The sequence below is a fragment of the Syngnathus typhle genome, linkage group LG14 (genome assembly GCF_033458585.1).
Source record: "Syngnathus typhle isolate RoL2023-S1 ecotype Sweden linkage group LG14, RoL_Styp_1.0, whole genome shotgun sequence".
Taxonomy (NCBI): Eukaryota; Metazoa; Chordata; class Actinopteri; order Syngnathiformes; family Syngnathidae; genus Syngnathus; species Syngnathus typhle.
In genome coordinates, this window is record NC_083751.1 from 11,551,798 (window position 1) to 11,562,917 (window position 11,120).

The 11,120-nt window shown below is 48.5% G+C and overlaps 2 protein-coding genes across 2 annotated transcripts; both read left to right on the plus strand.

Annotated features, from left to right (window-relative positions):
• On the plus strand, positions 1 to 3,532 carry LOC133167238 (trafficking protein particle complex subunit 8-like). The gene is made up of 9 exons (XM_061297865.1): positions 1 to 201; positions 337 to 403; positions 449 to 517; positions 590 to 648; positions 844 to 1,032; positions 1,127 to 1,228; positions 1,391 to 1,530; positions 2,556 to 2,645; positions 2,798 to 3,532. Exons 1-9 carry the CDS (start codon positions 1 to 3, stop codon positions 3,057 to 3,059), a joined length of 1,179 nt encoding a protein of 392 aa, XP_061153849.1. The 3' UTR covers positions 3,060 to 3,532.
• Positions 3,533 to 4,030: 498 nt separating this feature from the next.
• LOC133167127 (spindle assembly abnormal protein 6 homolog) lies at positions 4,031 to 11,117 on the plus strand. The gene is made up of 16 exons (XM_061297691.1): positions 4,031 to 4,150; positions 4,480 to 4,540; positions 5,892 to 5,971; positions 6,055 to 6,159; positions 6,269 to 6,437; positions 6,794 to 6,871; positions 7,187 to 7,294; positions 7,361 to 7,552; positions 9,384 to 9,578; positions 9,655 to 9,744; positions 9,973 to 10,152; positions 10,325 to 10,406; positions 10,481 to 10,581; positions 10,662 to 10,723; positions 10,796 to 10,896; positions 10,995 to 11,117. The coding sequence occupies exons 1-16, from the start codon at positions 4,089 to 4,091 to the stop codon at positions 11,036 to 11,038; spliced, it is 1,710 nt and encodes a 569-aa protein (XP_061153675.1). The 5' UTR covers positions 4,031 to 4,088; the 3' UTR covers positions 11,039 to 11,117.
• The last annotated feature ends 3 nt before the right edge of the window (positions 11,118 to 11,120 follow it).

The window sequence follows — 11,120 nt, forward strand, 5'->3', positions numbered from 1 at the left end:
ATGTCACAGTTGCAGGAGCGCCAGCAGCAGCAGACGCAAACGCACTGTCAGGAGCTGGAGCGCGCTCACCAGCGCGACAGCCAGCAGATGCAAAGCCGCCTGGTGCAGCTGGAGACCTCCTGTGGGGAGCTGAGTGACACGGACTACCAAAACCAGGCCGCCCTCAGGGACCTCAAGGCCAAACTGGTGGCCGCCGAGAAGGTACGTCTGCCATTTTTGTCATATTCACAGCGCCAGATAGAGAGCGCATGAAAACAATAGTTAGGTGTAAAATTCCACTGCCTATACAATGACTCAGCAACGTGAACTCAAGAGTACGGGCTTCACACCGACAAGGTGGTTGAACACGTGGTAACGTTTAAGCACATTTGTTCTTTTCTGGCCATGTTGAACGATTTGGAAGGTTTCATCCGGTATTGACTGGTTGTTTTTTTTTTTTTCCCTCCAGACTGCAAAGTAAGCAGCAAAGAGCGAGCCAAGCTTTGTTTCAGAGCGGCACCGTGCAAAGCTCGCCGAGGTGCGTCGCTGCCATGTACATGCTCAACCGCACACTTCAATCATTGATTGTTCCTCGTGTTTGTGTTTGAAGCTTCCTTGGACCGCGCCGAGATGTTCACCTTTGCCGATGTCAATCTGAGTGACGAGCGGGTACGCCAAGCGGCCGTCTTTTGTGCACGTAGACCCACACGACTCGGTTTAGGGCTGTGGCGGGGTTCATTCTGCCCCCGTCCGCAATCCTGGCAAATTGTCTGATATTTGACAAAATGTGCGATTATAACGGGCGTACCATCGAATAGAGTTGAAGGACACTTGACGTCATCACTGTTGTCAATATGGGTGCAGATCGTAAGTTCGGCCACGCCCTGCGGCGACTTCTTCTTCCGCTGCCGCCGGACGTCCAAGGCTTGCCGTGCCGACACCTGCTCCTCGGGGTCAAGGACGCCCTCCGGCGGCAGAAGCCTGGGCGAGGACTTGGTCCGCGTGGTCAACGAGTGCGACCGGCTGGACCTCAACATTATTGTCATCTGGAAGGTCAGGTTTGCATGCGTGTGTGCGTGTTTGTTCAGAAAGGTGTGTTACAGAAGGCGCGTACTTGGAATTTGAAGTGCTATTTTCATGTGTGCAGGCTTACGTGGTGGAGGACAGCAAGCAGCTGATCCTGGAAGGTCAACTCCACGTGGCGCTGCAGGCGGTGGGCGAAGAGGCCACTTCCCTCGCTCCCAAGCAGGTGACCACATCTTTGGATGCCTCGTTTTGTGTTTAGCGTATCACCATGTGACGGCGGGTTGACCCGATCCGGCTTCTCTTGAGCTGGGCCACATCTCTCATAGTGTCTGTGCGTTCTTGTTGCTATGTCACACACGCTCACGAGGTGTTGTCTCGTTATCAGGACACTCAGGAGATGGTTCTGCTCAAGTTCAAGTCGGATCCGCCACCTCCCACCGTGCTGCCATCCACGCAACTCTCACGACTCATCAAGAGCAACCTGCGCTACTCGGAGACATACGCGCATGACTTTGCACACGACAGGTGGCGCGCACACGTGGGCACATGCAAACGAGGTGGCCAAATGCACTTGTAAATATTGTTTATTGTGTGCAGCAGGGGTCACCAAACTACGGCCCGCGGGCCGGATACGGCCCACGGGACCGTTTAATCCGGCCCGCCAACCCTGAACAAATTGTATTATTAAACTTTTTTTTTTGGTCATTTTGCCTGCAATGACTGCGTTTCCCCAGTAGATGGGGAAGCGCTCGCCTGCGCATTTACTACCGGAAGCCGTGTCAGAAAGCTCGGTGCACGCTCACAAGTGCGTGTACGGACATGGCGCACTCGCGCTCTATTTGTATCAGTCCCGAATTTAGAGCATGGGCTGTGACGACAGCATTCTTGTAATTCGCGCGCTGAGCTTTCAGATGCAGTTTCAGCCACATGAACGTCAAAATCTACCAGTCACATATCGAGGTAAACGGACCAACACCTCGGATCTCGCCTAAGAATTACCACAACAAATTTTACTCCAGACTATGACGCACTATCAAACTTTAACAAAAAAGACAGCGGTGTCTACAAGCCTACTGGAACCTACAAAAGGATTATAAGGAAGGAACACAAGAACTTTAAGAGACTGCTCATATGTGTCAGAGAGGTTCTGCTCTGACAACTGAGCTGAACTTTTATCTGTTAAGATTGTGCATGGCACAACAGAAAGTTAATGTTCCATGGTTTTTTTTCTATGAAGAACCCAGAGAGAGTTATTTAGTTATTATTTATTTCCTGATTTTTCTGTGAAGAACTCGGAGAGGGTTATTTAGTTATTATTTATTTCATTAATAGTGTTATTAGTTTCCTGACTTTTTTTGTGTAAAGAACCTGGAAAGGGTTATTAAATAACCGTTATTTGGTTATGTGTGGCTTTCTGGAAAAAAACTTTTTTTAAGCTCGCCTACGATCGTCACACTTTTTCTGTTACAAACTGACACCGGCCCCCCATCAGAGAAGGGAAAGGTTATGTGGCCCTCACAGGAAAAAGTTTGGGGACCCCTGGTGTGCAGTGTTTGTGTGGTTCCCGTTTGTTTGGTTTTGTCCAACTGCTGCCGGACTGATGTGGATATCACAGTAGACCTCAGGCACAAAACCACCAGGTGAGTGTGTGGCTTTTTCAAGTTTGGCCCTTGCCTGCTCACTCACACATACAAACGCATTCACTTATGGACACACAGACATGCAAAAATTCATACGCAAGTACACAAAAACACACGCTAGGACTTTCTCCCCCCCCCCACATCTTGTGTAGTTCTGAGTGGAGCGAGTGCGCGTGTAGCTTCACCTGGGTTGGCCAGACCCGCTACCGGCTGGCGCTTTGTCCCCGGCAGACGCGTCACCTGGAGTTGCAAGCCTGCTTCCTCATGCCCGGCGTCTACAACATCAACACGCACGCAGTCTGCGCCGCGCCGTGCCTCGATGGCCATCACCGTGACGACGCCAACGCCCAAACGGAGGTTGCGCAGCACGGCGCCGGACCAGCGCTTATTGTCATCACCGACAGCAGCCAATGACATTGCCGCAACACGCACCGCAAGGGCCAACGTGAAGAAGAACCCAAAAGGGAGGCTAGTGTCCTGGATTTTCATCAGGAGCTTTCATGCGACCACTAACTGCAGTGTGCGTGCGTGCCACCAGATGACAGCATTAGTTGTTCCTTTGGGTCTCATCAAGGTCAGCTTCAATTGACATTTGGGAAGTTGCAAGGTAAAAGAAAAAAAAAAAAAGCAATGTGGTTCACTTTTGACCAAGAAACTGAAAAAGTGCAGCATGTCTTAAATGTTTGACGAGCCCTCCCCATGAATGCTGCGGGATGCCGCGATCATGTAATCGGTGCCGGTGTCCGAGCGCGGCAAACTCAGATTAGAAAGCGAACAATCTTGAGTTTTGTTTTTAAATCTGACAATGGCGCCACCTTTTGTGTTTATGGTGTATTATATTTATAACACTTATCATGTACATAGAAAATAAACCAACTAATTCTCCATTGACAGTGTCAACATTTGGGTTTAATTTTTGGTTTGCTTACTTGGTTTTGCCTTCTAGTTATAGTTGAGCTCACCCGGTTGTATACAGTCACCACATGTCGAATTTGACTACAGCCTAAATGTTAATTAGTTATATAAATATAATCAACATGCTTTAGTAAGAGAATGACCTCCATTGCTCGTATGAGGTGAATTTCCCTTCTAGGGATTAAATTTAGTGGATTGTGGCAGAAGCAAGAAGCACGTGTTTAACTGCCAACAAATGAACGAAAGCAATATTACACGACAAAGAACGCACGTATAAAGCTTCCCTTAACTGCCTGCCTGCTCGCAGTATAATGTTTAAAATATTACGACTAATGCCATTCTTCCAAGACTTTAATACATGTACAGTATTAACTTTAGCTCAGCAACAGCAAACTGATAGAAAATCAAGTTTGCGGCACCACCAGTTCTCCCAAAAGAGGGCGGTAACGCGTAATTTGCCGACAGTCCGTCGGCGGAGAAGATAAGCTTACCAAAGAAGAAGAAATACAATCGCAACGGCGGGCCAACATGGAGGCAATTTTTAGCGACGTTGTCAAAGTCATAATTAGATGTCGACACTGTGATGAAAGGTATTTTGGTATTTTGTTTTTGTTTTGTCATTTGACAAGTTAGCCGCGTACGCGTCCTGCTTGAGCGCCCAACTCTCACGCACGAGTTGCGCTACCTGCGTGTACTGTCATTGCACTGTCAAGTTCCGATGACTTGTTTTGTGTGTATGTTCTTTGATCTTTCTTTGTAATTCATTGTATCTGTCTCGTATTGGCTTTTGTTTTGCCGCAGCCAGGTTGGCCTTCATCCGAAGCTTTTTGACTTTACCTGGATAAATTACTGATTTCGGAGGGGAAAAAAATAGAATGGTTTCATCTGTATGATAAGGTATGTTTTCCTGTTAATACAGAAAAGCACGCATCCGCGTCACCATTGAGCGTCAGTCGAGCACAAGTGCCGTTTGCAAACGAGTGAGTATGGCATTTATTTCGAATAAGAAAGTCCTTGAGCACTCCTTGCTTTGAATTATTGCATATTTCAAGAGCAGTCAGTCCTCTAGCGAAACGCCAACATAAAATTGATTGATTGATTGATTGATTGAATATTTATTGATCCCCAGGGGTGGGGAAATTCAGGCCCCAGCAGTATTCATACCACAGAGTGGGTATACAAAAGACGCACAAATGGCATGAGCGCAACTCAACAGGCTCTCATAAGGCTGCCACACAACGGCGCCACAAAGAAAGCCAGAAAGTGCTCAAGATAAAAGCCATCAAAGCAAAACAAAGATAAAAGACAAAGGAAAAAAAGTAACTGTGGCCAACCAGCACCCCTCAATACAAGAGAACACCCCAAAACACATTAATAGCCTCCACGGGGTCCATAGACAGGTGTAGGGGCAGTCCAGTTCAACGGCGCCCAATGGACCGTGGTCGTGAATCGGTGAAAAACATCACAAAGCAGGCAAACGTGTGAGCAGCGTCCTGGGCACCCAGTCGGGTGCACGTGCAGATGGTCACCACGGGGCTAGCATGGCGAAAGTCGTTGGTTCCGACGAGCACGAGGGAGCGGACTCCCCACAGGGGTTGCGGCTGCAAGGCCAAGGCGAGGGACCCGGTCATCACTGCCCGGATAAGCAGGAAGCCGCCGTAGAGTTACGCCGGTCTCGACCGATGATCCCGGTCCCAGGAAGAAAAAAAAATAATACAAAATATCCGATCCGAAGAGATACCGAGGTGCGGTAGAAGGCACCAGCATCGCCGAATGGACAAAAAGACAGAAAGAAAAAGGAGAAAAGAAAGAAATAAAGAGGAAAAGAGAGAACACTGCTGGGAGGCAGCCACTTACGGCGCCATACCAAAAGAAAAAGAAAAAAAAAAAAAACTTAACAAAACAATAACTTGAGTGACTGACCAGGACGTGAAACAAGAAGACAGCAGGACATGACGACAGCAAGACCGTACGACAACAGGAACCAAAAAGACATTAAGACAACAATGATCCGACGGGGTGTGAGGGGGAGACAGGACTTACATACATATGTGGCAAACCTCGGGATCATTTACAACATTTAGGACTCTTACCAGCTGGCCTACTGTTACTTTTTGCCTTTGTTTCTTGTCTTAGTTGCTTTGGATTGCTGACTTGTAACTTTGGCTCTTGTTGGTTTTCTTTGTGGCAGCCTTTTCTAGAAGCCTATTGAGTTAGTCTCATATATGTCTTTTCTTAACCCACTCTGTGGTATGAATGCTGGTGGAAACCCTTTAATGGGAGTTTTAAGTGAAGCGACCTGAAATCCATTGTGTCTCTTCTGCTCATCAGGATCTTCTGGTAAGATTGACCAATGACGAGGATCCGCATTTTTTCTTCAGCCTCACAATCTCTGAGGAAGATTTCCAAAGGTTTGCCTCAGAAGTAGCCACAATTCCATTTCCTGCATCAATGTGCTTTTTTTTTTCAAGTGCTCTTTTATTTTTCTGTTTAGTTTGAAAGTCCAGCAGGAGTTGTTGATTGAATTTGCGTCTTTCCCTGAGATGCTGGTGCAGCTTCTTCGTCAATGTCAGTCAGAGCAGAATTGCAGCCATCCCAGGTACTCCGCTGCCCCCAACAACATCAACATGTTTTCGCTGTGGGAGCCTCTTGTTTTTTTTTAATAAAAATTTTTTTTTATTCATTTGATTTTTTTTGATGGTGTGCAGGTTCCAGCTGCTGTTCTCATGCGACTCGCCGTCACTGGATGGCCCCGGCCAGCTGAGCGTGATGGAGACCAACTCCTTTAAGCACAGCAACCAGCTTTCTCTGCGGCTGACGCAGGGCTCTGATAAGCACGTCACAGACTACCTGGCTGCCTGTCTGACCTCTGTCAAGGTGACACGCCAAGGGCAGGACAATTCTGGGGCCCATGCACATTTTGAAATCGGACAGATGGGCCCACTCAATACCCGATGAACTGGTCTATGTGAAAATGTGGATTTGGATAATGAAGTCTTTTGTTTGAGTTAGTTCGATTGAATCTAGTTGGAAGTAAATAGCTCGTTATTTATGATTTAAAATAAGTACATGAACAATTCTTGGATTACCAAATTATTTCAGGAGTTAATTTAATCAAAGAGTACTGCTTTACGTTCTAACTTATTTTCCGTCTTATTCTTTCAATGGGGATGACCAAAATGGCTCTTGACAACTGTCAACAATCGATGTCACGTCGTCTTATTGCGTTTCAGGCTGAGAAGGAAGCACTGGAGCTAAAATTGAAAAAGACAGAAGATGATCTGACGAGGCGGCTCAACGACGCTGAGCAGGTTCTGTTTCTTGTTGCCATTTTTTGTTGCTAAATCTAAAAACAAAAAAAGCTGCAGCTACAATAATTAATTGACAAGGCATTTTTTATCAAATGAATTGACAGCTGCTTTGTTCTGATTCATTATTTCGATACGCAAACTTGAAATTGTCCAAATGTGCAATTTCGGCCTCGCACCAGTACTCCGTAATAACGGACCAATTATCATTTTAGTGAAATGCTGATAATCAGGTGCAGAGTTCCGATAATCGGTCCATCCAAAACTAAACCTTTTAAAATGAGATTGAATTAGGTTCGGCGTCACGTATCTCGCCAGACGCTGTCGGAGATGGAGCGCATGCGTCTGGAATGGACTCTTGAGAAGAACTCGCTTTGCAGCCGTCACGCTGACGAGTTGCGCCGTGAGCAGGAGAAGGCGGCCGACGTAAGCCCGACTCCCCGACCCCCTCCGGCCAACCCTGTGGCGCCGAGTGATGATGATATGTCACAGTTGCAGGAGCGCCAGCAGCAGCAGACGCAAAAGCACTGTCAGGAGCTGGAGCGCGCTCACCAGCGCGACAGCCAGCAGATGCAAAGCCGCCTGGTGCAGCTGGAGACCTCCTGTGGGGAGCTGAGTGACAGGGACTACCAAAACCAGGCCGCCCTCAGGGACCTCGAGGCCAAACTGGTGGCCGCCGAGAAGGTACGTCTGCCATTTTTGTCATATTCACAGCGCCAGATAGAGAGCGCATGAAAACAATAGTTAGGTGTAAAATGCCACTGCCTATACAATGACTCAGCAACGTGAACTCAAGAGTACGGGCTTCACACTCTTGGAGCCAAGGCCCATAGTTCCAACCATGGCACCAGTCCATAAAGTCAAATAAATGCTGACAGTTTTGTTTGGTCGTATTCATAAGCGCACCTCGTTTGTGTGAACCCGTTTCATCTGACCCAAAGCGGGAAGCCAGGATGGATGGGACGTGAAACGCTGCGTGTTCGCTTCGAGGGGGGAGGGGGGGGTGGCGGGGGGGGACGTGGCTCTTTGCGGTACACAGTAAAAAAATGTGGCTCTTAGTCTCTGACTGGTTGGCCACCCCTGGCCTACAGCTTAAGAAACTCATAAATCCTATCTAAAAAAAAAAAGATTTATAACAGCAAAACAAAATCAAACATTTGAAAATGTCCATTAATGCACTCAGTACTTGGTTGGGAATCCTTTTGCACGGATTACTGCATCAATGCGGCGTGGCATGGAGGCAATCAGCCTGTGGCATTGCTGAGGCGTTATGGATGCCCAGTATGTTTCAATAGCGGCCTTTAGCTCATTTGCATTGTTGGGTCTAGTGTCTTTCAGCTTCTTCTTCACAATACCCCACAAATTCTCGATGGGGTTCAGATCAGGGGAATTGGCAGGCCAATCGAGGACAGTAATGCCATGGTCAGTACACCATTTACTGGTGGTTTTGGCACTGTTGGCAGGTGCCAGATCATGCTGGAAAATGAAATCATCTCCATAGAGTTTTTCAGCAGACGGAAGCATGTAGTGCTCTAAAATCTCTTGCTACACAGCTGCGTTTACTCTGGACTCAATGAAAAACAGTGGACCAACACCAGCAGCTGACATGGCTCCCCAAGCCATCACTGACTGTGGGAACTTCACACTGGATTTCACGCAACTGGGATTTTGCTCCTCTCCAGCCTTGCTCCAGACTCTGGCGCCTTGACTTCCAAATGAAATACAAAACTTGCTTTTGTCTGAAAAGAGGACTTTGGACCACTCTGCAACTGTCTAGTGCTTCTTTTCCATAGCCCAAGTCAGACGCTTCAGAAGTGGCTTGACCATGGGAATACGGCTATTGTAGCCCATTTCCCGGACACGTCTGTGAACAGTGGCTTTTGATACCTGGACTCCAGCTTCAGTCCACAGTCTATGAAGCTCCTTCAAATTCTGGAAGCGACTCTTCTTCACAATGCTGTTAAGGCTGTGGTCATCTCTCTTGGTTGTGCAGCGTTTCCTGCCACATTTCCCCCTTCCAACAGACTTTTTGTGGATGTGCTTTGAAACTGCACTCTGTGAACAGCTTGCTCTTTGAGAAATTTCTTATTGGGTCTTACCCTCCTGATGGAGGGTGTCAATGATGGTCCTCTGGACCGCATTCAGATCAGCAGTCTTCCCCATACTTGTGATTTAGTTTACTGAACCAAGCTGAATGTTTTTCAAGGCTCAGGAAACCCTTGCAGGTGTTTCGAGTTAGACGATTCAAGTGATTAGTTGAATACCCTACTAGTATACTTTTTCATGATATTCTAATATTTTGGAATATTTGAGTTTTCTTAAGGTGTGTGCCATAATCAGCAATATTAAAATAATAAAAGGCTTGCAATATGTCAGTTGATTTGTAATGAATCCAGAATGTATTACATTTTTGTTTTTTTTAATTGTATTACAGAAAATAAAGAACTTTATCACAATATTCAAATTTTCTGAGACAGTCCTGTATGGCTCGATGGCTTGTGTTGCGTGCGCGCAGGAGTGCCAGCGCTTCCAGCAGCAGGTGGCGTCGATGCGGCGCCAGAGGGACTCGGCCGAGACAGCGCTTCACGCCAACGAGCGACTGGGCCAACAGCTGCAGACGCGTGTGGGGACGCTGGAGCAGGAAGCCAAAGACCGCGAGCAAAACGCGAGTCGCACTCGGGAGGCACTGAAGGCGGCACAACAGCAGAAGGTCGGCGCCGGCTGGCCCAGTTAGGAGGGGGCTGTCGCGCCACACCACAACACGCCACCTCCTCTTTGTTGTGTAGGAAACCCTCGAGGAGGACGCCCGCAGCAAAGAAGCTGAGCTACGAAAGCGCGACGCCCAGGTGGAGATTTTGTCCGCAGATTTGAAGAAGGTTTGTCGTCTCGCTCGTCGTCTAACAGTATCGAAATGTGCGAGGTGGCCGCGGTTGCGCAAAGCTTTTTAGCAGATTGCCCGCCTGCTGCTTATTGGACACCATTTGGTGTCTCGCAAGAAAACGCCGGCGGCGCCGCCAATTATTTTGGCGAGGACTGGGAATGGATGGGGCCTGCATTTAAGATGCCAAGAGACTCAGTATTGTGACATCTGGCGCTGTTGTTAGGCCAACGAGATTATCAAGAAATTCTGGTGCGAGCTGCAAATTCAGCAGAGCAAGAACAAGGACAAGAACGTGGCACTGGTGGAGCAGGAGAAAGTGCTGCGCGACACCTCCACCCAGCTGGAGCGAGCACAGGGGGAAGTGCGCGATGCTCACCAGCAGCTGCAGCACAAGGACCAGCAGGTGAATCGAGCCCGTGCTTGCGTGTCTTGCGTGTGGCTCACTTTGCATTTCGCTCGCTTTTTGCACGTGCCTGCAGTACCAGTCTGTTGGCTTTCTATGTATGTGTTTTGTGAATCTGCATGTCTGCATGTGCTTTTTGTTGACTTACCTGTGCGCGCACGCGCTTTGTCAGGTTGCGGGTCTGAAGGAACAGCTGGAGTCCAGCATGAAGAAGCTGGCCGAGTCGAAGGAGCTGCTGCGGAGCAATGAGAATGGTGAGCGCAAGCGTCCGCCTCGTCTCGGGCGCGCGGCGTTTTCATGTGGCATCTTTTGTCTGTGTCGTTGTCAGTGATCGGCTGGATAAACAAGCAGCTGAACGAGAAGCGGCTGAGCGAGATGCTTGCGGAGCCGCCACGGAGCACGCTGCCGACCGCCGCCATGACGTCAGCGGTAAGAGAGCGCCGTCATCTTTGTGGATGGGATCCACGTGTTTGCTCGCCATCTTCCGTCTTTTTCTTTGTCCCCTGCAGGCTCACTTTTATCCTCACGTGAGCAAAAGTCCCGCAATGCCCGATGTTGTCTACAAGCCAGCGTGAGTCGCTTGAGACGGCTTCCTCTCCAGAAGAGGGAACGTGAGAGTGAAATGTGAATTTCTCTATAACAGAGCGAGCCCGAGCGTTGGCGGTCTGGATGCCAAATACTTCAAGAGGAGAGATGACGGCGGCGGCCCCGTTCGCGAGTCTCCCGACGCGCTCATCGCCAGAGGTGATGTCGCACACTTGTGATAGCACAAAACGGCACGGCCACGTCACACCTTGAACCTTGGGCACGCTCACCAGCCGATTCTTGTCTTTCCTTCTCAGAGTTTCCGCGCAGCAAAACACCTTCAGCCTACTTTCCCAACTAAGCACACACGCTCCGCTCCACCTATGTTTATGAAGTTGCACCCTTGTTACAGAGCTCTGATTTCTCAAATAAATCAACCTTGG

Bases quoted from the DNA above. Each gene is read 5' to 3' on its own strand.
- LOC133167238 (XM_061297865.1), top strand. From the start codon at position 1: ATGTCACAGTTGCAGGAGCGCCAGCAGCAGCAGACGCAAACGCACTGT. The intron at 202-336 runs GTACGTCTGCCA...CACACCGACAAG, and splicing joins AACTGGTGGCCGCCGAGAAG to GTGGTTGAACACGTGGTAAC. The intron at 1,033-1,126 runs GTCAGGTTTGCA...TCATGTGTGCAG, and splicing joins ACATTATTGTCATCTGGAAG to GCTTACGTGGTGGAGGACAG.
- LOC133167127 (XM_061297691.1), top strand. From the start codon at position 4,089: ATGGAGGCAATTTTTAGCGACGTTGTCAAAGTCATAATTAGATGTCGA. The intron at 4,151-4,479 runs GTATTTTGGTAT...CTGTTAATACAG, and splicing joins TGTCGACACTGTGATGAAAG to AAAAGCACGCATCCGCGTCA. The intron at 9,745-9,972 runs GTTTGTCGTCTC...CGCTGTTGTTAG, and splicing joins TGTCCGCAGATTTGAAGAAG to GCCAACGAGATTATCAAGAA.